This window comes from Homalodisca vitripennis, chromosome 4 (assembly GCF_021130785.1).
Source record: "Homalodisca vitripennis isolate AUS2020 chromosome 4, UT_GWSS_2.1, whole genome shotgun sequence".
Classification (NCBI taxonomy): Eukaryota; Metazoa; Arthropoda; class Insecta; order Hemiptera; family Cicadellidae; genus Homalodisca; species Homalodisca vitripennis.
Genome location: NC_060210.1, coordinates 190,559,002 through 190,585,861, shown reverse-complemented (window position 1 = coordinate 190,585,861; position 26,860 = coordinate 190,559,002). Strand labels below are relative to the sequence as shown.

The 26,860-nt window shown below is 34.9% G+C and overlaps 1 protein-coding gene across 1 annotated transcript in view; it reads right to left on the bottom strand.

Moving 5' to 3' along the window:
* LOC124361343 (protein SMG7-like) overlaps positions 1–25,114 on the bottom strand; it is a 34,201-nt gene extending 9,087 nt beyond the window's left edge. Inside the window, exons 1-14 of the mRNA XM_046815393.1 lie at positions 25,002–25,114; positions 22,869–22,926; positions 21,683–21,770; positions 20,789–20,917; positions 16,831–17,102; positions 13,978–14,160; positions 11,071–11,257; positions 10,788–10,983; positions 9,387–9,530; positions 8,143–8,218; positions 3,450–3,557; positions 2,080–2,207; positions 1,353–1,526; positions 121–263 (exon numbers count right to left, since the gene is read on the bottom strand). Of these exons, the coding sequence (XP_046671349.1) occupies positions 121–263; positions 1,353–1,526; positions 2,080–2,207; positions 3,450–3,557; positions 8,143–8,218; positions 9,387–9,530; positions 10,788–10,983; positions 11,071–11,257; positions 13,978–14,160; positions 16,831–17,102; positions 20,789–20,917; positions 21,683–21,770; positions 22,869–22,900 (1,860 nt within the window). The 5' untranslated portion in view covers positions 22,901–22,926; positions 25,002–25,114. The remainder of the gene's footprint in view (positions 1–120; positions 264–1,352; positions 1,527–2,079; positions 2,208–3,449; positions 3,558–8,142; positions 8,219–9,386; positions 9,531–10,787; positions 10,984–11,070; positions 11,258–13,977; positions 14,161–16,830; positions 17,103–20,788; positions 20,918–21,682; positions 21,771–22,868; positions 22,927–25,001) is intronic.
* Positions 25,115–26,860: the final 1,746 nt, after the last annotated feature.

The window sequence follows — 26,860 nt, the reverse complement described above, 5'->3', positions numbered from 1 at the left end:
TTATTCTATAACTTAGGACACTTTTTACTGAACCACTCATTGCAGAAAAAAGTAAAATAGTTTTTTGGACAAACACTACAGTTTAAAATTTGTAACCAAATCAAGAAAATCTGAACATACTTGTTTTTGGTTATCCTGCTCCTGTGATTCTGCGTAGTATGGCTTGCAAGGCAACGTTCTGGCGGGATCAGTCCTGTTGACATTACTACCATCGTTCTGAAAGTCAGCAGCTGAGGTATTCAGGATGGCCTGCACCGTTTTCTCTGAAACACAAAAACAGAAAAAAAGCTATAGAAACTCATAATTTACACTGTCCAGAAATAAACAATAAACTGAAACAGCAGATTATCCATGGACCAACTCAGACTTTCTTTTGATTCTCAAAATCAATTTACAAATCATTCCTTCAATGAACGAGAACCTATAGACCACTTTTCAATTCTCTAAGGATCTATGTAAGTGACATCGCACAGATAAACGGATTGCCCTTTGATCAAAAACCCCAAACAATCAATATGTTCTTCTTGTGGACCAAAAATACAAGTCATGTAATTTGTTATATCTGTTTCTTCGCGGTAAAGTAAACCAAAAACTTTTTGGCCGTCAAAAAACTAACAGCACGTCCAAACTTGTACTGCTATTTTAATCAACACCTTGATATATGTGTCATAAAATTACTAAACTTCTTGAAACGCACAAATAAAATAAGTAAAAATTGTGTGATACAAATATTTTTAATGAAATGTCCAGCAAAGAAAATTTTTTTCAATTTACAAAATTATTTCTTGTCCTATCAGCATGTAGTTTTGGAATTCTGATCGGTAAGTGAAGAAAATACCCACTTTCTTGAACAAAAATTATACCAAATTGATTACTAGTTAACAAAGATAGTGGATAACTATATAAACAGTAAGCTTGACCTATGCACGGTGTCCAGAGTGGACAAGATGTCTATAGTATTGGTGGCAGGTGAGAGTGGCTCAGGTGTGGGTAGTTGCAGTCTTGGCTTTTTGCCGTCTCCAAGGAGGAGAGTGAGGGGACAACACTAAATGTACTTACCTTGCACGTGTCCAGAGTGGACAAGATGTCTATGGAGGGATTGTGCAGTTGAGAGTGGGCTCAGGTGTGGTATTGCTGGGTTGGCTGCTTGCCGTCTCCAAGGGGGTGTAGGAGAGTGAGGGAGACAACACTAAATGTACTTACCTTGCACCGGTTGTCCAGACGTGGACAAGATGTCTATGGGCGGATTGTGCAGTGAGAGTGGCTCAGGCTTGTGTGGTATTGCTGGGCTCGACTGCTTGCCGTCTCCGAGGGGGTAGAGGAGTGAGGGAGACAACACTAAATGTACTTACCTTGCACGGTGTCCAGAGTGGACAAGATGTCTATGGAGGGATTGTGCAGTGAGTAGTGGCTCAGGTGTGGTATTGCTGGCTCGGGCTGCTTGCCGTCTCCGAGGAGGGTGGAGTGAGGGGGTACAACACTAAATGTACTTACCTTGCACGGTGTGTCCAGAGTGGACAAGATGTCTATGGAGGGATTGTGCAGTGAGAGTGGCTAAGGTTCCATGTGGTAAATGCTGGCTCGGCTGCTTGCCGTCTCCAAGGAGGGGATAGTGGTGAGGGGGACAACACTAAATGTGCTTACCTGTGCACGGTGTCCAGATTGGACAAGATGTCTATGGAGGGGATTGTGTTTACAGTGAGAGTAGTGGCTCAGGTGTGGTATTGTGCTCTGGCTGCTTGCCGTCTCCAATAGAGGAGGATAGTGAGGTGGGGACAACACTAAATGATGTACTTACCTTGCACGGTGTCCAGAGTGGACATGATGTCTATGGAGGATTGTGCAGTGAGAGTGGCTCAGGTGTGGTATTGCTGGCTCGGACTGCTTGCCGTCTCCAAGGAGGAGAGTGAGGGGGGACAACACTAAATGTACTTACCTTGCACGGTGTCCAGAGTGGACAAGATGTCTATGGAGGGATTGTTGCAGTGAGAGTGGCTCAGGTGTGGTATTTCTGCTCTTGTGGCTGCTTGCCGTCTCCAAGAGGGTGAGAGTGAGGGGGACAACACTAAATGTGCTTACCTTGCACGGTGTCCAGAGTGGACAAGATGTCTATGGAGGGATTGTGCAGTGAGAGTGGCTCAGGGTGTGGTAATTGCTGGCTCGGCCGCTGCTTGCCGTCTCCCAAGAGGAGAGTGAGGGGGACAACACTAAAATGGACTTACCCTAGCACTGGGTGTCCAGAGTGGACAAGATGTCTATGGAGGGATTGTGCAGTGAGAGTGGCTCAGGTGTGGCTATTGCTGGCTCGGCTGCTTGCCGTCTCCAGAGGAGGAGAGTGAGGGGACAACACTGTGCCTGTACTTACCTTGCACGGTGTCCAGGGTGGACAAGATGTCTATGGAGGGATTGTGCAGTGAGAGAGGGTCTCAGGTGTGTGGTATTGCTGGCTCGGCTGCTACTGCCGTCTCCGAGGGGTGGGTGAGGGGGTACGACACCTTTGTTCAGGCTAACTCCTCCAGTTCCCGGATCAGCTCATCTGGATAGGCAGGGACCTTAGTGCCACAAGATTGCCTCGAAACACGACCACCTCATTGTTCGATTCTGGGACATTACAGGCATGTAGTCTTTGATTCTCCATTATAAAATCAACAGTCTTAATAAAAATGTGTGCTTTTACACAACATGGCTTTCAGGATAAGTTTTTTCCATTTGTAATCCCAATTTATCTTGGAATAATTTTCCTGAGTCTTCCTACTGTGCTGTTTGTAGGAGAAAATTAGCCTACTGCTAGTGTCATTGTCAGTAAAATTATTGGGTCATTTGCTAATTTTTTGCCATTTTACTGTTTCAATATACCTACAAAAAAATAATAACTTTATAAAATACCAAACTTACTCTTAAATAACTCACATTATACAAAGTAACAACAGACTTTTCACAATTAGATTCAAACCCATGACCCAAACCTAATTAATTTTTTTAACAAAAAGGATGTCATTTTGGGCCATTTCATGGAACTTGGGTACAATTACCACATACCTGCAATGCAAAACACTGACCAAACTGCAATGTGCAATCCTAACTCAATGACAAGGAAAACTGTTATCCATCATAATTGGCCTTCACAAAAATTCATGTCCTTGTGTCATGACCAAGAAGATTGAAGATTTTCATTGGTAACTTTATGACCATCTTCAGTACACTATCTACTTTGCACATTAAGACTACTCTGTTTTCTTTCTAATTCAAAAAGTGGCTTTGTGGACAACGATTTGATAATAACAAGGAATTTAGGATTGCCATTGTCAACTAGTTTAATCCTTAAGTGGTGAACTTTTTCACAGAGGGTTTAAAGAAGCTGGTACAGCACAAGTTTTTAGGATGGTCATAAAGTGTTGGCCTTAAAAGGGTTAAAACTATTTTTAGAGATGACATACTGTGTAACTCACTTGGAAGTAATGAGGTTGGGAGTGTTTTGAGCCAACCAGTTGCCGAGCTGCAGCAACCTCGCTCCCCTCAGTTTGTTACTGGTAACACTGCCTTCTTGGAGACTGAAACTGCACCACAGTTGATTGTTTAACAATTCTAATAGAGAACTATCACGTACCGCAATATGATAATCGCCAGACGGATACTAAAATTGTAATGATTCTAAGTGTTATTTTGTGTCATTATGCAAAATAAAAAGCACAAAAACAAACAACGATTACCACATTATTTTGGCAACACAAACATTAGAACATAGGGAAATTGATGAGAAAGGGTACACAGAATGGGTTCAGGTGACAAGGCCTACCCTCTTTTAATTCACTACACATCCACATGGGATAAGTGGAAATATTTAACCCTACACAGTATTAGTGATTCTAGTTGTCATATTCCACCTAATGAAGTTCACATCACCGCTTGGCACTCTTGTCAGGGGTCCTCTCAGCGGCTATGAACTCTGAAGCAGTCATATCCCGTGATCTAGCGTAATGTGAAAACAACATTACTAATCTCTAAATTGTCCATCTGAGATTGATCCAGTCCTAATGACCAGTTACATTATATTTAGTCACCTTCACAGCATAAAACCCTCAACACATGTACTACAATGAAGTTGACTACTTTAAGTTCATTGTTACCTATTCTACATAAAAAATTGGTAAATGTTGACCCTCATCAGAATCAAACACCAGATTCTGTGTCATAGACCAACTGGTCACAATTTTCCCTTATCAACATACATTAATTGAACATAATCCTTATCAAGAATTCTGAACAAAGCAGAATTCAAAGATGCTGTTCAAGAGCTGGATTTGCTTTGAGTCCAAAATCTTTAAGTTATTTACCCCACAATCCTTCTGCAAGTATTCTAGAATTTTTCTCCACTGTTACTAGTAAGGGCGTCCCAACCGAAGTAATCTGCTAATTGACCATTCAAAATGGGACATGAACTTGCAAAGAAACCATGAATGGTGAAAGTCACGTGGAGATGCTAAACCAAATCATACCATGTAAGATGCCTTAAAAACATTCCAAGACAGTCACAGCCATGGCAATCAAAGCACTTACAGAGCAAATAAGTGATATCTACTTTTAAAGCGATAATTTAAGCGAGCACTAAATTGTGATAAAGATGGAGAAGAAGAAGAAGGCACATTTTGATCTGGTGCTGGAGTTGAAGTAACCTTTGTTATCTGACATGTATGTGAATAGCTGACAATTGCATGACTGTAATAGTGCATATCTACCTTATATCAAGTGATTACTGGAAGTCAATAAAAATCTACTTAATTTAAAAAAACCATACATGTCTTGTTTGGACTCACAAGATAAAGCAGTTATTTTCTAATATTCTCTTTGTTTCAAAATGAATGGTGAGCTCTGAAACCTATCGAGCAGCTTTATTCTAAAGTAATTTTTAAGTAAAGCAGAAGTGTTAGAGAGATCTTCTTAGCCCTAACTTCGCCTGGTAAAATAAGACATTCTTTACTTTTTACTTTACTTTTAAATTTTAAATTAGCCAATAATTCTTCTCTAAACATTAACTGTGCAAATCAGAAGAATTATGCATAGTGGACCTATACATTGAAGTGATAGAAAACTAGACAATTAGTAGGCCACCCCACAGAAGAAGAACCTAGACAATTTTACTAGAAGATGTATGCTAACTATTGACTACACATAGGTATGTATTTTTAAAAGTTTTATTTCGTAAAAATATTTAAAAACTAAGAAAAATGTAAAATAGTTCATGTCTGAGTATAAAATAACTGTTAAAGTCTACTTTATAACATTTTATTACAAATCGTTTGTTAACAATATAAGTATAAGAGTTAAATTTCCCAAATGTATGTTTATCTCTGTATTGGAAAGATTAATTAGAAATAAATTTTAAATTATTTCTCATTTCTTCTTTAAACATTTTAATTACTATGCAAATAACGCAGAAGAAATTGAAAAATAATTCCGATCTGGGGAGGCAAACAACAAGTATGGCCACCGAGCTGTCAATGAAAGTAGCGCAGCCATCTGTATGGGCCATACAAGTTAGGAGGACAAACTATGGCAAAACTAACACGAGCTTTCTGCAACCTTGGTGTGGCCAGTACTGTTGACCTTTCGAGTGCAAAGGCTGTTTCTTAACAAGCACAAAGGCTGTATGTTAACAGCTGTTTCTTGCCACTTAACTTTGACACATTCAACTATATTTATATATATTTTACAGTACACAATAGCCCTTCATGGGTTACAGCTATAATAAACACAGTTTATTGTAATAAACATAGATTTTTATATGTATTTCCTAAACACTGCGGCTGCCAAGCGATGCAGTGTCTAATGTTAGCACACAACACAGAGTGCTCCTTCAAGGGCAGAATATAATATATCCTGGAGTCCTGATGCAGTGACATAAAAAAAACCACCGACCGGGAATAAGTGAATTCACTCATAATTTTAAATATTTTATAGTTTTTCTTTTTAAATTGAAGATATTTAAACATCATAGTTGCCAGAAAACATTTTGCCATTTTCAGAGTAGTTTGTATTTTAAAAGAGGTTATATTTCATTTTAACCCTCTCCTGTACGCATTAAGTAGTGTCAATGCGCCCGTAGTGAGACCTATTTATCCAGCTCAAAGAAAAAACGTAGTGGCACACTTTTACTTTATAAAAAGTTGTCTTTTATGCTAAATTTATGTTTTTAATACTGTTTTATAGATTAGAAACGTGCCTTCAAAACTAACACTGCCCAAAGTGCCACAATGTGTTTTAAAGGTATTTATTAAGGTGATAAACAAACCACTTTTGATTTATTCATCACCATTTGTGAAGTAACTAATTTTTAATGTTAAAGTTGCAATAGTATAGTATAAACTATACTATAAAGACTTTGATACATTGACATATGTCGAAGCTGTCCAATTAACAATCTATTTCGATGCAACCAATATTACGACTTTAACTCCCCATGTTCGCGACGATACTAAAATATATCGCCAAATAATCACGTGCAGAAACGTAAACAAGCAAGAAAAATATTTTAAAAAAATAACAGGGAAATGTTCTGCAACTATCAACTAACCGAAAAAGTTTCTAGTATCACATCTAGAGCACATCACTTGTCAAAAAACTAACAAATTGCATATCTATGAATGGCAGGCTGATTCGATTTGGGCCTCTTGTATAGGAGAGGGTTGATATTAAATTGTAGTGACATACGTACTTTATAAACCTTTAAAAAGAGTTTGTAGCAGACAACAGATGATTGTCCGCTTATAATCATAAGATGCTATAGATGGCAGACCGGACAGATAGTGTGACTTAGCAACTGTTCACTCCAGTCTGTATTATAGTCTGGGCTAGGCTCCTATGACTATTGGCAGCAAACGTGTAATAATGTAGCTATTAATTTACTCAGTCCAATACAAGGGTAAAATCTAATACAAAAACACATTGTTTGTTGTTGTTCATATACTTCAAACTTAACTCTGAATTGTAGATTAATTTTATATTTATTGTAGGCATTCACTGTGAAAGAATAAGAACAACCCATTGGTTAGAACCATTAAAAATAATTAACCCTTTGCAATCGGGAAGCCTCTAACGTGGCCAAAACTCATCTGTCGCTCAGTTCCAAATCAGACTGTCTTCTCAGCTCGCCGGGCCACGCATAGTAACCGGCTGTGTTCTGCAACACCACTCACTCAACGCTTGCGTAACTATGTACGTCAATTTTACTCGGATTTAAATGGCAGTATTTGACCTTCAGGTCTTTAAATTACTTGATTTAAATTACATTCTCAGATAATTTACAAAGTTTATTAGTTTCAAGGTTGTAACTGTATCAATTGTTTAGTTATTATTTGCTTTTAAACGAACCAAGTAATATGTAATTTAAGTTATAGGTAAGTATTTTTATTTCCAGAATAAATATATAATCAGCCTTAAGTAGGTCACTAGTATCAATAGAAAATCAAATTCGATATATTTTGAGCTTTGCCACTACCAAATGCACTAGTATTTTAATACATTGATGGAATACACTAATACTTGGATAAAAAAATAATATTGAACAATGCTTGTTACGGCATGTGCTGCAAATAGAGAAATATTAATTTAGTTACTTATTAGGCCAAGAGATTGTAGCACTTTCCAGCCAAAACTGAATAAGGACTGAATATTATAACGGCGCAATAGTGGGCCACACATAGTGGCCTGACTAACTGAGGGTCAGGACTTGGTCATAAATCGACGACCTGAGGTACAGAATAGCTACGGCCACCATTGTGGCCAGGCGATATGAGAGACAAATCATAAATTTAATGCAGATCCCATTATGAGGATAAAGATTAATGTTAGCAGAATCTCTGCCAGCTGAAAATTTAAAGAAAAATTAAAACATGAAAGGAGACAAGAGTTGAGACTATAAAGAGTTTGATGGATAAGGTAAGGATATAAAATGGTAGGCACGATCTACAGAAGAAGTATTCAGAGAAAAAGTGTGAAAAGACAGAATAGTTTTATATCATAACCCAACAGGAGATGGGTAGTGACTATTTGTAGGTACTCTATTATCTCTATCAACTCTATTATCTCTTACATTAAACTCAACTAGGCACACATGTAAATTATTTAATAGCTTTGTCTACTTACTTCAAGTCCATAAAAGCTTTCTCTAACGGTATGAAACCTTGTAAGTCACTATCCTCTGGAAGAGGAACCTTAGCGTCTGTAAAAAGAAGGCAAGAGCAAAATTATTTCCTCATACTTAATTAAATTTAATTCTTATAAGGCCACTAAGAATGTAACAGCCTCAAATACAGGCTAGCAATAATGGTCAACGTCATCAGCTTTTCTCCAGAATAAACTGACTTTCTTTTGTTTGGATTTGTTTTTGATGATGGAGAAATTTTGGAGGTAACAGGAATTTTACGGACACGCCCGAGTCAGAAACAAAACAAACATGATGTGACTCGACTTCATGCACACTGCGCTTCTACATAGACTTAACAAAACTGAAACTAGTTTTTTTAAACAGAACTAAAGAGAACAGTTAAAAATAAATCTATCTCCTCGTGACATCCAACAACTGTCTAGTAGTCAATAGTAAATGAGAATCGCCATGGGAAAAACAAGATGGCAACAAATCAGGAAACAGGTAATCTTTTTTTAATAATGCAAAGGAAAAATAAACATAAACATAAAACACTCTTAGACAAAGTCTTGCAAATTGCAACCAAAAAAAAATCATACAGGATTCTAAAACTTGTGTCTCCAAATACATAGGCAAGACAAAAAGACTACTAGATGTTAGAATGAAAGGGGTCAAAGAAAACACAAGAAAGAAATTACAACAAAAAGTACAAAATTGCCCATTTGTTAATGTTGAAGCGTATGATTTTATATTTACGATTCAAGACGCTAATGTATGAATTGGGATAATATAGCATAATCTATAGAGTGCCTCATTTGTTTGAAAGGAGGCTTCATACATTAAAATAGCACATCAGCCACTTTCATCTGACATTAGCCTGGTTCGGTTGGAAATAAAAAAAGAAACGAAAATTAAACCTACAAAATTACAAGACAATGGAGTTCAACTAAATAAATGTACAGTCACAATCTAAAGATTGAATTTGAATTAATTTATGAAGAAGAGATCAGATTGCATATCGTCAAACTTAGTGTTACTGATTTCTTGTATCACTGAACAATGGCAAATGTCCAAACAAAATTTTATAATCTTCACAATTCCTCTATTGTAAAACATAAACTCCAATATATTGTTAATAAATACTTTACCAAATAAAATGAGTGCTTTATAAAAAGTACTGCAGTATTTTGTAATGCGTTAGAAATGGAGTTGAATAAAAGAAGATAGCAAACGTTCAACTCACAGGTCTGGGCGGAGAAGCCGCTGAGAGAAGCTTGGAGTACGTTGAGCAGCCTGCTCAGACTGGGCCATATCTGCAGTCTTTTGGTGAACCCCTCCTCCAGCAGCACCTGGGGCTGCAGTCGCACCCACTCCAGCGTCAGTTTCACTGGACAGGCATCATTGTGAGTCATTGTTCCCAATACAAATTTAAGGTAAGTGTTTTCAAGAATACATTGAGAAGACTGGTCAGACGATCTTAGAAATAGTTATTTTTTCAGAAAACAGCAGCTAGTTTTTGTCTTCTATGAGATATTTCCTAAATCATTTACACATATTAAATAAAACCTCTAAGTGTTAAAATTTGCTTTATTCATAAAATTGTAATATTCAGGTAAAATAGACAGATTAGTTTTTAATTAAAGTATAATTATTAAAATAAAATGGATGCCTGATAAATTTTCAAAATTAAAAAGTAAGCCCTTAAAAAGTAATTTTACTTAAACTTTAAAGTAAATATTACAAAAATCTATTAAAACTTAAAGATATTAAAATTCACTCTGGCACTTGGAAGAAAATAAGTTTTCGTATGGCTATCATTGGGAAATATCAAATGCAATAACATATGTTATTAAATAATAAATATTTATATAATATTAATACCTATATTAATTTATAAATATATAATACTATAATAAATTTTATTAACCACTGAGTATATTGTACAGGCCAATAGTATAAAAAAATTCATTTTAAACTAAAACTGTCCTGGCATTAGTACGAATTAAAATCAAGCTTTTTCCCTATCACTTCAAAGAATTAAAATTTGTCACACATTGCAAAAAAAAGGATAAAAAAATTCAGTTTGGACACAAATTGTTGTTTAATATCTCCTTCCCAAAATGCATTGCAAAAGAAGGATTATACTTGAATATTTTGAGTTGGAGGCACCTCCCCTTTGGGGAGCAATATCAAAGAAATGTTTGGTTGTCAAAAAGTAGACACTATTGACCTAGAACCATTTTTTGAGTGTTTATTCTATCTGCAACCATAATAAAATTTTCAGGGGTGAGACTATGTTCACCATGCAAATAAATACATATCATAAGACACATAAATAATTCTACATAAATTATAAAAATAATAAAACCATCCTTAGAAGTTGCATTAAATATAAAACAAACAATACATTATCTTTGTAATAAATTACAGATTAGAAACTAAATCCAGCCAAAATTGTCAAATTAATTCACTTTGTCACAAGTCAAAAAGAGAGAAAAGTAATGCATTTAATTGGTAATGGTTTAATTATGACTGAGAAGTTCCCAAGCAGAAAATAGCTGCAGTAAAATCATTTTACTGTCATAATATTTATCAAATTTTCTGGTAAATGAACTCGGAAGTTTACTTCTGAAAATCTGCTTACCAACAGGTAGAGCGAAGTAGTCTAGGAGAGTCTCGTCTTGTTTGAGCGTGTAGACAGGCAGGAGGAAGGCATTAAGTGAACCGGCAATGAGGTCCACAACGTAACTCCGCATCCGTACCTCATCAGCTGTTAACTCGGCTTGGTCCTCGCCATCACGGCAGGGGTGATAGTAGGCAAACGTATTGATTGCAAAAATCTGCACACGCACAGATGAATTGTCAAAATTACATTGTGAAAATCAATAACGATACAATATGTAGTACAGAAAACAAAAAAAATGTACCTGAACCAATTTCCATGAATTGAAGCTCTGGGTTGCAATATGAGGAATGAGTGCGTCCGTCAGCGTTTTAACGTAAGAAGCACAAACATCCAGCTCACGACAAGTATAGAAGTAGGCATGCAGTTTCAAGTAGAGCGATAAATATTCAGTTGTCGTCAGTTTTGTTGTTAGGTAGTCTTTGTTCCATCTGAAATCAAACGAATATAGAACATTAATGTAACAATATTCCTCAAATGTTTTGGAACTAATTTCAAGCAGGATGTACAATAAAGTTAAAAAAATAATCAAAATATAGTTGTTTCTTCCATATCAAATCACACAATGTTTAATTTTGTAAGTCTGAAAAAAATGATTAATTTACACAATAAAGTTACAGCCGTAGATTTTTCCTATACTTCTTAGCTGCATTTAAATTGAACAGAGAATGAGAAAAGCCATAGAGAATCCATCCTTACATCTCAAACGTTTACTCAACAATTATGAAAAGAATTATTAGATGTAAGGCTTAATAAATAAGCTGGACAACCTTTCCAACCCAGAATTATATGAAAGGAATGTAATATCATCTGTATTTCTTTACGTTAAAACTAAAATGATTTTTCTTACCTCTGCGATCATATTGTGACCATAAATTCACATTGATAAATCGATCAAATCTGAAATAGAGTGATCATTTGTCATACTTGGCTGGCAAGCTAAGCTCCGCCTTTTTTGCTATCAAAGTTATTGCAGGGTCAGCCAACTATGATACTGTCATAGCAGTCTATTACGCCTATGCATGTTCGCACTTAAGATAAAGGGTGATGTTTTGGGGAAATTCTGTCGAGTCAAAATCAATTTTTTTAATTCAGAAAAAAATTGTAAGGACAATGTTTAACCTGAAACCCAGAGATTGCTGTAAACAAATTTTCATAAAAAACAAAATTTTAACACTTTCTTTCATTTACATATTTGAATGTCTTACTTTTTCTCAAAATTAATGTTAGCATATTTCCCAATAATTGTACTGATTACTAGTTGCGTCATACCGATCTAATACATAGACAGGAAGGAGCTTATTATAGTAGAGAATTTATAGCATGACCGGTGACTTGGAGATGCGCTGTAGGCAAAGACGGAACTAAAGACGGAACGGTGGGGGGTGGAGCGGCTCAGTCTGTTGCCGTATGTAGCCTTGTGAACTTCGGTCACTACTCTTCTATACGTGCCGCCCAAAAAACATTCGCTTGTGCCAATTCACGAGTTGTAATACAATTTGTGAATTAATTGCGTTGTGCTCATTACGTTTTAAGTAAAGAGTTTGTGATGGATCGTAATGTAAAAAGTAAAATTGGAGGTAGAAAGGTTATACACGGTCAAGCAAGAGAAGTGATTGCAAATGTTTACCATTTTATGAAACGGGAAGCAGAAACCAACACACTTATAAATTTGAAGAAAGTTCAACAGCGTGTCGTAGAGGCAACTGGAATTTCTGAAAGTACGCTGAGACGAATTTTGAAGGAGGAAAACAAATAAGTCCAATTGGCAATTCTTTTAGTACGCCCAACAAAGTAAGAAAACGTAAACATACTAAAAGTGATCTGGACAATTTTAATTTTGTGTAGTTCGAAGAACAATAAATAATTTTCATCGACAACGGGGTTTTGTTATGTTAACTATTGCGTGTGGATCGTTGGCGTTATTGTTATTTTAAGTATACATCATTAAATTAACTTGATACAAGTTGGTAGATAAAACTGAGTTTTTTTCTTATTCTACTGTGTATATTGACAAATTAGTTTAACCAGTATTATATTAATTTTTAATTTAGCAGCTAGGCTATGTCAGTTGAAAATTTTGTAATGTATAATTGTATCTACTATCGTAAATCCTGAAGCTTACACGGTTAGTATATGATAAATTGAATTTTAATGGCTAAACAAGCGTAATTACAATTCTGAACTATTGTCGTCGTTGGAGATCAAGAATAATATAAATTCCTACCCCTTCCCAATTTATGAGAACCCTTTCTTACCACCAGGTATCTCTACTGCGAACTCATTAAGAAGGGTGAGCTATGAACACAATTTCGGCAGAACATAGTCATTGTTAAGATCACGTACATCCGGTCCCAATATTTCCAAGATTTCCTGAATTGAATTCCCCATCATAAAAGTCCGTCGCCGTAACTACAAAAGAGTCTAGAAATGTTCAAATATTCTCAAGGTCTCCTATACTAAATTGCTCATCATAAAAGACCACCGTGGTAAGAACATAAGGGTCTAGAAATGTTAGCAAACACTACAATATTCGGCTCCCGCCACCACTATGAGCCGGGAGCCGAAAACTCTCAGTAGGGGTAGTAGCACCGTATTCACTCCCCTACTCTAGATTGTGCCCCCACGCGCTCATCTCCTCCACTCCTCACGCGCATCCCACCGGTCATGCTATAAATTCCCTACTATACTCCGCTATGAAACTTTTCAATGCCCTTCCATTCCATCTGAAGCGTGAATGCAGCGTGAGATCTTTTAGAGCTTCCCTCAGACACCACCTCATAAGCAAGGCGTTTTAAACCTTGGGCAAATTTTTAAATGATGGATAACCAGTTTGTTTGTGTTAGATATTTCATAGATATTTTAGTTTGTTTGTGTAATTAGTTCGTAGATTTTTAAAGATTAAGGTTATTGTATGAACCAGATACTATTTATATAATGACTTGACAATTCACATGTTTACTTCATTTATTTACATGTATTTTTAAACACATATGAAGCTGATTAATTTATCTACATATACGAAAACATTAAAAGGAAAGCCTCAGTAACTTTTAAGTTTTCACGACTAATAAAAAGTCTTGGCAGATGATTTCTGCTAACAAACGTAAATGTAAAACATTGATCTGAGCACTCAGCTGTTGATACTGACTTGTACGAAGCACACTTCTCCAGGGTGAGGGCCAGGTTAGAGCTGGCCGCAGGGAACATGTGTCTTACAGCGATGCTGCGCATGTAGTGGAACACTGTGCTCAGTCTGTCGCCTCTGCTTGACTCCAACAAGGCCAACTGATTGTACGGCTGTCCGCTTAATGGACTCAGCTGTACGGCGTGCCTACATCACAACAAATGATTAGCGATGCTGCGCATGTAGTGGAACACTGTGCTCAGTCTGTCGCCTCTGCTCGACTCCAACAAGGCCAACTGATTGTACGGCTGTCCGCTTAAGGGACTCAGCTGTACGGCGTGCCTACATCACAACAAATGATTAGCGATGCTGCGCATGTAGTGGAACACTGTGCTCAGTCTGTCGCCTCTGCTCGACTCCAACAAGGCCAACTGATTGTACGGCTGTCCGCTTAAGGGACTCAGCTGTACGGCGTGCCTACATCACAACAAATGATTAGCAATGCTGCGCATGTAGTGGAACACTGTGCTCAGTCTGTCGCCTCTGCTCGACTCCAACAAGGCCAACTGATTGTACGGCTGTCCGCTTAAGGGACTCAGCTGTACGGCGTGCCTACATCACAACAAATGATTAGCGATGCTGCGCATGTAGTGGAACACTGTGCTCAGTCTGTCGCCTCTGCTCGACTCCAACAAGGCCAACTGATTGTACGGCTGTCCGCTTAAGGGACTCAGCTGTACGGCGTGCCTACATCACAACAAATGATTAGCGATGCTGCGCATGTAGTGGAACACTGTGCTCAGTCTGTCGCCTCTGCTTGACTCCAACAAGGCCAACTGATTGTACGGCTGTCCGCTTAAGGGACTCAGCTGTACGGCGTGCCTACATCACAACAAATGATTAGCGATGCTGCGCATGTAGTGGAACACTGTGCTCAGTCTCTCACCTCTGCTCGACTCCAACAAGACCAACTGATTGTACGGCTGTCCGCTTAAGGGACTCAGCTGTACGGCGTGCCTACATCACAACAAACGATTAGCGATGCTGCGCATGTAGTGGAACACTGTGCTCAGTCTGTCGCCTCTGCTCGACTCCAGCAAGGCCAACTGATTGTACGGCTGTCCGCTTAGACACAAACATATAAACTTTGAACTGGGGGTGATTTAACATAAGGTGGTTTAGCAAGCAAACTACTTTGTCACCTGAGAGCCAAACTTGATATTTGGACCCGTCTGACAGCACATGATTCTACATTTCACAACTTCTTTTTTCTTAACATGAAATGGACTGTAGAATCTTGGAGCATTGGAAAAACGGTTTATTGTAGTATCACTAGGAATACATACATTTTCCAATATAATTTTTTATTTTGTGCAAGGCCTTTCTGAATCAAAGATTCCATCATCAGGCACTTCCTTTATATTAGTGATACTAAAATGAAATGGACTGTTTATGTACAGGCTGTTTTTGTTACAAGCCATAACGATCTTTTTAATTATCCTTAAGAATGAAGTACTGAAGACTGAGTTGGACTTTACTTAAATAAAATTGATACAGTAACTAAAACAAACATTACAAATATTGATTCAAAAGAAATTTTAGTTTAAATGTTATCAATATTATTAATGATATGTAAAAAGGGGATGCACCTACGTTATATGGTTAGATCAATTAAGTTTTAAGATACAAATTATATATTTTAAACATTTTAATGTAAATATTGGTCTATAACTGATTAAATTGTATCAAGTAAAATTACCAAAGCACTCAGTTCTGGTTAGATCTAAATAACCAGATAAATACATTAAATTCTTTACATGTGACACAAATCAGTGTACATTATTTTATGAGTATTTATAATATTATAACTCCTTACAAATTACTTTTGCCAATTAGAGAGGGACGTACGTGAATATTGGCTGAGTCCAATAATCAACATCTCTATTGACACATAGTTACAATTACTATTACATTAAAAAATTTTAGTACTGTAATAATGTACAAATTCAAATAGCCTTAATATCAAAAGCACAAAAACCATATGAAAGAACCAAGATCAATACAGTCATTTAGCCTAAAAGATTATTGGTAAACCCCACTAACAGTGTAAATCGCAATAGCACTAGGGGAAACATAACTCTTTGCACGCCACTAATAAATCCATTAACTTTCCAATAACGCCAAGACAAGTAAGTACATTTTTTTTCTCTAAGTTCAAAGCTAATTTTTATTATAACTAAATTATAAAAGGTAAAAAGCAAAAAAAAAAGCATAAAACAGGACATTTTCCTTAATATAAGCGTATTTATAGATAAAAATAAAAAAGAACTATTTACAAAACTGTTTATTTCAAATAAATTTAAATTTGATTTCAAAATATAATTAAACTGAAAAGTTTTATAAACTACTAATTATTAGTATATTTTCTAATCACAACACTACCACGTAATGAAGAATAGTGAGATATTTAGTAGATATGCACTCGTAACAACCGAGAAAGCAATAATACACGCCACGGGTATGTTTGGCTATGGCTCTGTAGGAGACGTAGAATTGACGAGCAGGTGGACAGAGTTAAAGAGCGCTCCCCTCCCCATGCCACCGAATAAAGGTCGTTTATAAATACTGCCTTGGCAACTACGATAAGCACGGAGCGTGCATCGAGCATTTCGAAGGCCTTTGTGAAATAAAAAACTCTCCAAGAGACATAATCTATAATATCAGATATAACTGTATTTGCCGTTTCGGTCAAAGTCTACCATTCAAATATATCCGTCTACGGCGTGGGAAGAGTTAACAATCAATAGGGAAAAAGAATCAATTACACTATTGTTATTATTGTACAGTTACTGTTAGATAGAGGGTGTGGTAGCCTACCTGTAGAAAGCTTCGGCCTGCCGACTGTGGTTACGGTAACGTGCGATATCACCCAGGTGGACGAGACAATGCTGGCAGATGTAGTAGCAAGAGGTACGCTGTGGCTTGGACAGCTGTGTGTTGCGCTTGGTACTGTGTGTGACGTCACGCCTTCGGAACGGCAGGTCCAGATCGAATGTAGTACAGACCTCTTGTAGCAGTGTTAGGTAGAAACCGCTGGCCCCGTCCAAGCAAGAAGACAACAGTGCTTGCGACTCACTACGCTTCGGGTTCTTGACCAAACAAAATTAGTGGTATATCAAACACAATTGAATTAATAACCTTAATTTAAACAAATATCAATAAATGTAACTACTGTCTACGTACCTATTCATAGTGAATAGTTAAAGAAATGATTTTCAACATTATTATAAGAAATACATCATCAAATTATAAGAAATCACATTTAATTAACTTGCATTTGTTAAAAATAAAATAGCTACCTAGGGACATCTAAGCATCTATTTTTCCATTGCTCCGATCCCTTCTACAATGCAATCTGCTCACGGAGAGGGACTAATGTAACAGCACTGTTTCTTGATGACAGTTCGCAAAATCTTATGTTCTTAGCAATATCGATTTTTCAATGTTTACATTTAAATTATACTTTGCTAGTTTGTGTTAACTTTTTCTTTGGAATCACACATAACTAAATTGTCAAGTTGCAGGGTTATTACAATACTCTAACACACATTTTGAACGATACATTAATTATGTTCGGTTCCTTGTACATAATCAATTCAACCAATAAATATAAGAAACAACACTACTTATATTTATTTTAATTTTTTTCTTTTTCCTCTTTCTGAGGAAGAGATCAAATTGCAGATTTCAAAACGTAGTGTTACTGATGGTTTTGTATCACTGAACGATGGCAAATGTCCGGAAAGATCCTGTTTACTTAACTACACTAGTGACCTCAATGTTATAGAAGGACAGAGTATTTCCAGTTATGAGTAAAGTTAGGCACTGACCTCCAGAAAAACACATAGCTGTTAAGTGGCATTTAAGGCATCAACTGAAAAAATATATATATATATCTTTACAGTCTAGTTCTAGAAAATAGTTGCAGTTGATTAGCACCACCCTTGGAAGTAAAAAGTCCTACTCAATTTTTTTTTTTCAAACTGGAACAGGTGATGTATTTATTGGAAGAATAAACGGGGAATTACACAAGATATTGCACAAATATTGTGAAGTGGAGTATCCGACTATGGAGCACTCTCTACTCTGAATTCTTCAATGGCTCAGTGCCTTGGATTTAGCTTTGGGACAAGACGTCTTCATCTTAGTTATTTATGCAAGTATATTAAACTTGAGTTACTTTATATATTACTGACTATATTTTCGTAACTTTAACTATCCATAAGTTACGGTTGCTGACAAAATGATCGCACAATATCAAAAAAATGTATGTATGATATTAATAACTCTAAATATATATGTAAATTCTTCCAAAAACGTAAAATTAGAACGTTTTGAATTTCCTGTCTTTGGTGACTGATTTAATTAATCTTCATTAATAATTAATTTTCGTTAATCAGATGTTTGGAAGACATTTTGAGATAAGGAGATGTTCTTTGTATTGCATTCTGAAACTGTGTTTTATTTGACTAATATAATATTTTGGACTTTCACATTTAACTTTTATACAGGGTGTTCAGTAAAAGTGTTCTGATACTTTGGGATTTTGTTTTACACATAAAAATGAGCAAAATAGTTCAAAAACTTTTAGTTTTCCTTCTATCTGTCTGTAAGGGTTTTTTATCAAAAATTATATCTTTTGAACCAGTTAAGATAAAGTTATGAAACATCAGAATTGTATTAACCTTTAGTACCGGTAGACCTTTTTGAAAATAAAACATTAACAAAATCCTTCTACCCGTGTTAAATGGTGGACATTTGATTATTCCATCAAAATAAATTAAAACCAACTAACGAATAAACACCCTATACATATAAATTGACCCTTCAAAATCGGCATTGTGTTTGTGTTTTAGTCTATGAAACATATTTGGACTAACAAATTTATAGATTTGCAGACATAGTTTAATCCTTGGTTTAAAAGTCTCATGACATCTATGAGTTGTTCAGTCGTATGATGTGTTTACTCACAAATGTAAACTACATTAGTCTTTATAGACTTATTTTTGACTTAAGATGATTTAACTTATTTACATTTAAACACATAAACCAATATTTAAAACTTATTTTTGTGAGGCCTTTCGGCAGCACTTTTGTGATGTGTCTGACGAAGATAGCCTTGCTATCGAAAGGCCTCACAAAAATAAAAGTTTTAAAGGTACTTTGGGATTATACCGACCACACCAGTATGAGGAACACAAAAATATAAATTTATAGAAACAAACATTGTAGAACGAAAAAACTATTCCTTAATTACAATTATCAATTGTTAATGGGTTTCCTGCGATGCCCAGAATGCAGCAATATCAAGGATGAGTGAGTGTAGTGGATTTCCGCCTTCAGCCGCAACTGCCGATCGCCACATGTATTCAGCTACGTATGAGTCAAGATGGTGTCGTGCTGTTCCTTGTTGTTTTTTATTACGCCATTTAGCTGAACCCCACAGTTGCTCAACCTGTTGAGTATTAGCACCGGTTTCCAGGTCGACCAAATTGTATTGATGGTTAATGACTCTGCAGTCACGTATCTACTAGACCGCTCGACTTTGACCTCTGTCTGACGATGGGGAGGGGTTTGCGATAAGACAATTCTTGTTTTATATTGACGAAATATTGTTCTACGCTAATCTAGTAATCAGTAGAAGCAAAATTTCAAATAACGATTCATGTCTGGGTGTGGTCGGTATAATCCCAAAGTACCGTTTTAAATATTGGTTTATGTGTTTAAATGTAAACAAGTTAACAAGTAGCCAATACAAGCTCCATCTTCAACATTAAAATGATTTAATAACAATTAAAATTGGTATACTGAAAAAACAATAGACAATAGCATATGCGGATGACATAATGATATGGGAAAATAGGGAAGAAGAGTTAGAACGAGAGTTGAACAAATGGGCAAAAGTGGCGAAGAAATATGGTTTAGAGATGAACATACAAAAATGTAAAGTAATGAAAATAGAGAGAAGGGAAGGAAATAACAAAGACGTGTTAGTTGAAGGAAAAAGACTTGAAAAGGTGAAGGAATTCTGTTATTTAGGAAGTATCATAACAGATAGGGGCACAATAAGAGAAGAGATAGGAAACAGAATATGGAAGAGTGGAAAGTTTTTCAATATGGTGAAAAGGATTGTGTGGAGTTGGAACATTGGGAAAGAATCAAAAGTATTGATGTATAAATCTTATTTCCAACCAATTTTATTATATGGAGCAGAGACGTGGACGTGGACTAAAGATGATTTAAGCAGATTGCAAGCTGCAGAAATGAGATTTTTAAGAGGGATAGAGAAGACTACAAGAAGAGATAGAATAAGGAACGAAATAACCAGAGAAAGATTGAAGGTAGTTTCACTGCAAGAGACAATGGAAGGAAGAAGAATACAGTGGATGGGGCATGTGAAGAGGATGGGAGATAATAGAATGCCTAGAATAGCACTGGAGAAGGAGGAAGGAGGAAGAAGACCAAGAGGAAGACCGAGAGGAAGATGGGAGGAGGACCAAGTGTGGAGAGACATAGAGAGAAGGGGACTACAGAAAATGCAGGTGGAGGAAGAGGAGACCTGGAATGATAGACAAAAGTGGAGGAGGCTGTGTACGACGACCCGTGATAACGGAAACGTCAGATGATGATGATGATGATACTGAAAAAACCTTATTATTGTTGAGTTGAGAATATATTTCATTAGACGATTACTAGTAAAATGGCACTTAGACCTACATGCCTAGTTTTTTAGTAACCTCCTCATTTATTATAAAATAACTTAACAATCTTTTACCTTTTCATCTTTAGCGAGGGTCTGTAAGGTTGCGATGTACTTCTTGAAACCATGGCTCCAAAGTTCTTGTTCTACTTTTTTGTCCAAAGCATACTCTAAATCAAGAATCAGTACTTGTTGGTAGATCTCCTGAAACATCATGAACGTCTTTAGTAAAACATAAAAAAGAGAACAATATTGTATTTTTATATGCTCATATATTACTGTATGGCATATGAATGTAGTCTGCAAAACTTAAGTTCTGAATTATGGTCCAAAGGTTGAAGAACCATTGTAGGATCAACACATGTGACATCAAATTGAACTGCATATGTACAATTTATATAATTTACTTGAACTTGAATTTCAGGGATACATCTATCTCAAACTGCAGATATAGCTTCAGCCAGCTGGATATACTATTGTATCTACTTTTCTTTTTACTACAGGCCTCTCAAATAGTTTTGTTCCAGAAAGAATACTTATCTAGACTCTTGACAGACATGAAAAGTAGATATTTCTTTGCCTAAAGTTTCTATTATACTTCTCCATCATCCATCCATCTGGCTAAAGATAGATATGTTTGTTAAACAATATTTAAAAAAATTCCCATTATTTGGAAGCTGTAACTAAAAATTAAGCACTAACAGTTTTTAGAGCCTGGGTGGGTGGGTCTTAAACTAGGATTTGATTTAGTAACAGTGATCCATAGACTTTAGTGCATTGTTTTGTTCTCATTCTTTGCACTTTGAAGTCCCTCGGTTAACAAGGAAGGTTGAACAATCAGAATTGATATAAAGGATTTGTAATATATTGTATGTATTAAATAATAGAAACTAAACCTGTTAAACCAACAATTTTATAACAAGTTAACATAAATTTATATTAGTTAGTTAAACCACTCTTATTTATTACCTGTAGTTGTTGCTGACAATGCCAGGCTTCGTTGTCATTCAATAAATCTTCACAGTTGATGACCTTTTCTTTGAGACGATCAGCTTTCCTGCAAATGTTTTTATCAAAGTCAATTTTGTCATTATTAGGCAGGCCTACTAGTAAATACGTCACTCGTATAGTTCCTAACAATCTCATGTATTATCGGTGATTAAGACCTACCAATGACAAATAATAGGCTACTTAAAATTTAAGATGATGAATGGTCTGTGGATCTGACAGTTTATAATGTTCATGGGCATATATAAAAAGGGTCTCAAACCCCCCCCCCCCACAATTTTGAAAGAAAAACATCAAAATTGCACCCAGTATTTTGTTTAATGCTATAAAACATTTATGAGGTCTAAACATCAACAAATTCCCAGGAGAAGATTCTTGAGCCCCTATTTTTGGAGATTATTTTATATTTCTTAAACAATACCGGACTCACTGTAAACCTTTATTTAAAAAGTATGGTATTCTTACAGTACCTGCACTTTATATTTTAGATTGCCTATTGTATACAAAAATAAATTTACATGCCATACCTACAAATAGATCTGTACATAACCATATGACTAGAAACTCAAATTCTCTTAGAATATCTCAATGAAGTCTTAAAACCACTTAAAATTGTTTTGCTCAAACAGGCATTACACTCTACAACTCTCTTCCTTCTCATCTTAAATCTCTTGAAATTAATTGTTTCAAGAAAAGTGTCAAAAAGTTATTGATTTAATATCAGCCCATATGACATCAGTGATTATTATGCTGTAATTGGATAGACAATTGTTACTAGACCTAGGCAATGTATATCATAGATGATAGTTCATGCTGAATTTGTTTCTGACACTGCTATACATTGTAAAGATGTTCCACTGGCAATAAAGATTTTGAATTTGTTAGCCCCTCTCCCCCCAAAATAATTTTCTATATACACCACTGTAATACTTTACTACATTTCAACACAGTTTAACAGGACGGAACACTATTAGTATTACAGTTTATTTCAAACATAATATTTCTTCTGACACAGCGATCAGAAGCCTTAACATGTAAAATATAATACAACTGACCATAGTGGATTATTTCAACCGCCTATAGGAGGATAAAGCTTTTAAATGTAAAATTTACTTAGTTACAAAAAATTTACTTATAGATTACTCACTTTAAGGCCTGAACAGCGGCATGTAATCCCATTTTTTCCGATTAAAGTTCTTCACATCCTAAACACAATATGATTAATAAAAATATAATATATTTTCATAACTTGAATAAGATATAAATTAACTAGGCTAGTTATCACTAAATTAGGACACAACTATTTAATTCTCGCTTGACTTGAATTGTTACAAAAGAAAGTAGATTCGGTAATTTTGCAGACATTTCAATGTCTGAGCCTACAACTTTTTAATTACATTATAATTTCAGTTTTTCCAGTATCACACAATATAGTGTAGCCTAAAAATGAAAATAATAGCTATAATTTTATAAATAGTGTCCCTAAATATAAGTTTTTAATCCAAATGAACATATTGATTACAATATATTATTGTTTACATAGACTGTACCCAATATTTAGTAGTTTATAAGAGTTTAATCCTATAATAATAATAATTAAAAAAACTATATACAACTACAATATTATTGTATGGAATGGATCTTCCAGAACTAATATAAGACTTTAAAGCAGTATAAACTATACATGATATGAAAATACAGACTTGTTACTTTCAATACAAATATCTCTCCCTCACCCAACCTAACCTACACCATAGTCATCTGTCAGCTTTCCGGAGATCATCCAAACTGCTGTGCTAGGCAGTCATGATGACGAGGGACAAGTTGTAAGAGACTTAATTTTCAATCTCAACTAGCTTGGTGTTAAGTGCCATGCTAAAACAGTAAAGTTTTTTTTCTAGTATTGTGTTGTGATATTTTGTTTATACTGGATTAAAGGTATATGGAATTTGACACACAATACCACTTAAGTGTGTAGTTTAAACATTGCTTACACAAGCAAAAATCCTATCATTATTCACTTTAAACTGTCTCTCAGTATATACTAATTTAAATATTTGGCATATAGCCTAAGTCTATTGTTACCTATATAAAAAAACACACATTAAAAATACAGTACAGTCCAATAAGGACTGTACATGACCGATTTCATACATATAATATATTTGTACAGTTTCATTTTTGTGAAACTAGTACAAGTACTTGTACTCCCATACTCCTTATCATGTTTTTTGTGGAGTTTCTGACCCCTTTAAAATAAATTAGGCGGCTACAGTATAATAAGAGGCCCCCACCACAATAAAATCATAGTATTTTCTTCAAACAGTAAAAATTAAATAAATAGTGAACTGTTTGTTTGTTACATTTTATAGATACATAAGAGAGTTTTTGTATAATGTAATTCTTAAATTACTTTAAAAACATAAAACCAATATTTAATACATTTTATTGTTTTGTGAGGCCTTTCGATATCCAAGATATCTTCTTCAGACACATTCACAATATAAAATGTATTAAATATTGGTTTTATGTTTTTAAAGTAATTTAACAGTGACCAATATAAGCTCCATCTACAGCAATGTAATTTCTTGTCAACATTTTTGTTTCTATAGTTTAGTTAATCATAAATATGATTCTATTGTGGTGGTGGCCTCTTATTATACTGCAGCCAATTGGACAACTTTTATAAAAGTGGGATTATAGTATACCACAGAGGGGTAAGTCAGGGAATAAAATATAGGCTACATTATATATTTATTATTGGGCACAGTAGAATACATGCACAATTCCAAAAAGCTTGGATTATGGAAAATCTAAGAGTCTGGTGTCACTGATATTTGCTATTTGATGATTGCGTTTCTCTGAGCAGTTTTGCTTTCGATAATCTGGACTAGGTTGGGTTAAATAATGTACTGTAAAATTACTAGATAAATACTGAATATACCACAGTAATCACTAGCATATTAAGTTAACCTTTATTACTAAAAAAAATCAAAACAGATTGGCATTATCACAAATATAGGCCTATTTCCAGATTTGGAAAAATATTGGTAAGCATTCTTCTGATTATTCCTGTTCATTAAATAAAGCGGTGGTTTTATTATGAATACAGGAAAAATATTTTTAGTGAAATTTATAGAAATTATAATTTTCCATAGTTTTGAGTTGGTAAAATAGGTTAAGCTTATGATATAACAACTAAACCTAAAATATGGAATATAAGAAGGAAGAAACTATGCTACAATTTATAGCTTATAGCTAGGAAAATAGAACATCTTACCTTAGCTCAATATTGTATGACATAATTATTATTATATTCTCTTTTTTACGTTTAAACAAATTGACGTTCAGTATACTGACAGCCCACCATTTTTATAAATTTGAGAATGTAACATATGACGACAAGAAATCAGCTGGTCAAACCTCACGTGATTGTTAGCTTAGAGGTAAGTTATAAAAGCCAGTAATCAATTTTAAAATCAAACTATAAGAAACTTAAGATATTTTTAAAAATAGTCGAACCAATTTTCTCAGTAATTTAAACTTATGTTTGAAGAATTTAAATATTTGAACTAGGCAATGAGTGTATCCCTTGATTTTAATCCGTATGTTCGTATTGGCTTCATTATTACTTTGTTGTGTTACTAATTGCCAATGAAGAGTTGTCAGTATTTTGAAAGAACCAACACAACCAATCTTTAATTTTAATTTAATACTTAAATTGAATAATTTTCAATTCAGTTTCTTGGTCTTCATCTGAATCATACATTAACTTGGCACACTCATATATATTCTCCTCATTCTGGCAATCATAAATTGGTAAATTATAAATTGGATTAAAACGGGTTTTTATATAATTTTATTAGTAATAGTTTTTTTGTTTACGAGGATTGAATCCTCTCTATATAATTACCATTGCCATAGACAAACCAATCTGTATCATTTGTATGGTGATTTGTCTTTGCACAAACTACATAATAATATGTTACTAGACAAGAGCTTTATGTGTTTTTTTGTACCATGGAATTTTAGGGTTGTATAAATTGTGAATAGTCCGAATTATAGAATAACTACCAACAAAACTATTAATTACTTTTTTTCTATTAATCTTTTTCCAAATTTACTGATTTCAGCCGGAAACACCACAGAAAAAGTAGAGAGACAATGATCGGTAAGGACAATTTGTCAGAGGTAATTGAAGAAGTTCAAATTATAAAGCTTATTCAAAGGCTATTATGTAAGAGTGTCATTGGAAAAAAGTAAACCTTAGGTAAAGACATATGTAGTACAGATCACATAGAAACAGAGGATTATTTTGACTATCGCTGAACTTAAAATCCGTATTGAATCAACCCTTTCCACTATTGCTCAACGGTATGTGTAGAAAACTCTGTTGTTCCACCGTGATTTGGGATCGTCTCCGCAACATCGTAGTGCACTCAATTGTGTACCTAATAAGACAATGAGAAACACCACTTCATTTAGATTACATTTGTTCGTAGTCTAAGTGTCTCTGATGTCAAAGCGATGTACCTTGAGTTTCTTCATCACCGACTGTTTTGGATCTTTTTAGATGGATGTTGATTCCAGATTCTAGGAGTCAACTCCGTCACAGTGTTAGACTTTAGACGCTGCACTAAGTGGAAAGTGAAATGGAGCTGAACTTAACATTCATTATTAAGAAGTAACAAATTTACAAGATTCAGAATACCAGCACAACTAAAATTATTGCCAAATTTCTGAAGAAGTATTATAATTGCAAATAAATTATACGTATTGTAAAAGATAGTCTGCAAATTATACAAAACATTGTGTACTATTTTTATTTAAATTACAAGAACTATTTAATGTTTCATCTTGTCTTGCTGAATTTATATGAAACGTAAAAGAAATTAATTAAATATTAGGCATATTAAAATCAATATAATAATAATATAATATACATTAAAATAATCTGAACGTATGATGTTTTTATAAATTTTCCATTTTGAGTTTGTTTAATGCATAATTTTCACAAAAGCTCTGCCACTTTTCCTGTCTGGTAAAATAGTTTCTTGCCAAAAACAAATAAGGTAAATTACTTTACAAAAACAGCATTACCAACAGCAATAATACATTATTGTTTACAATGTATTTTGC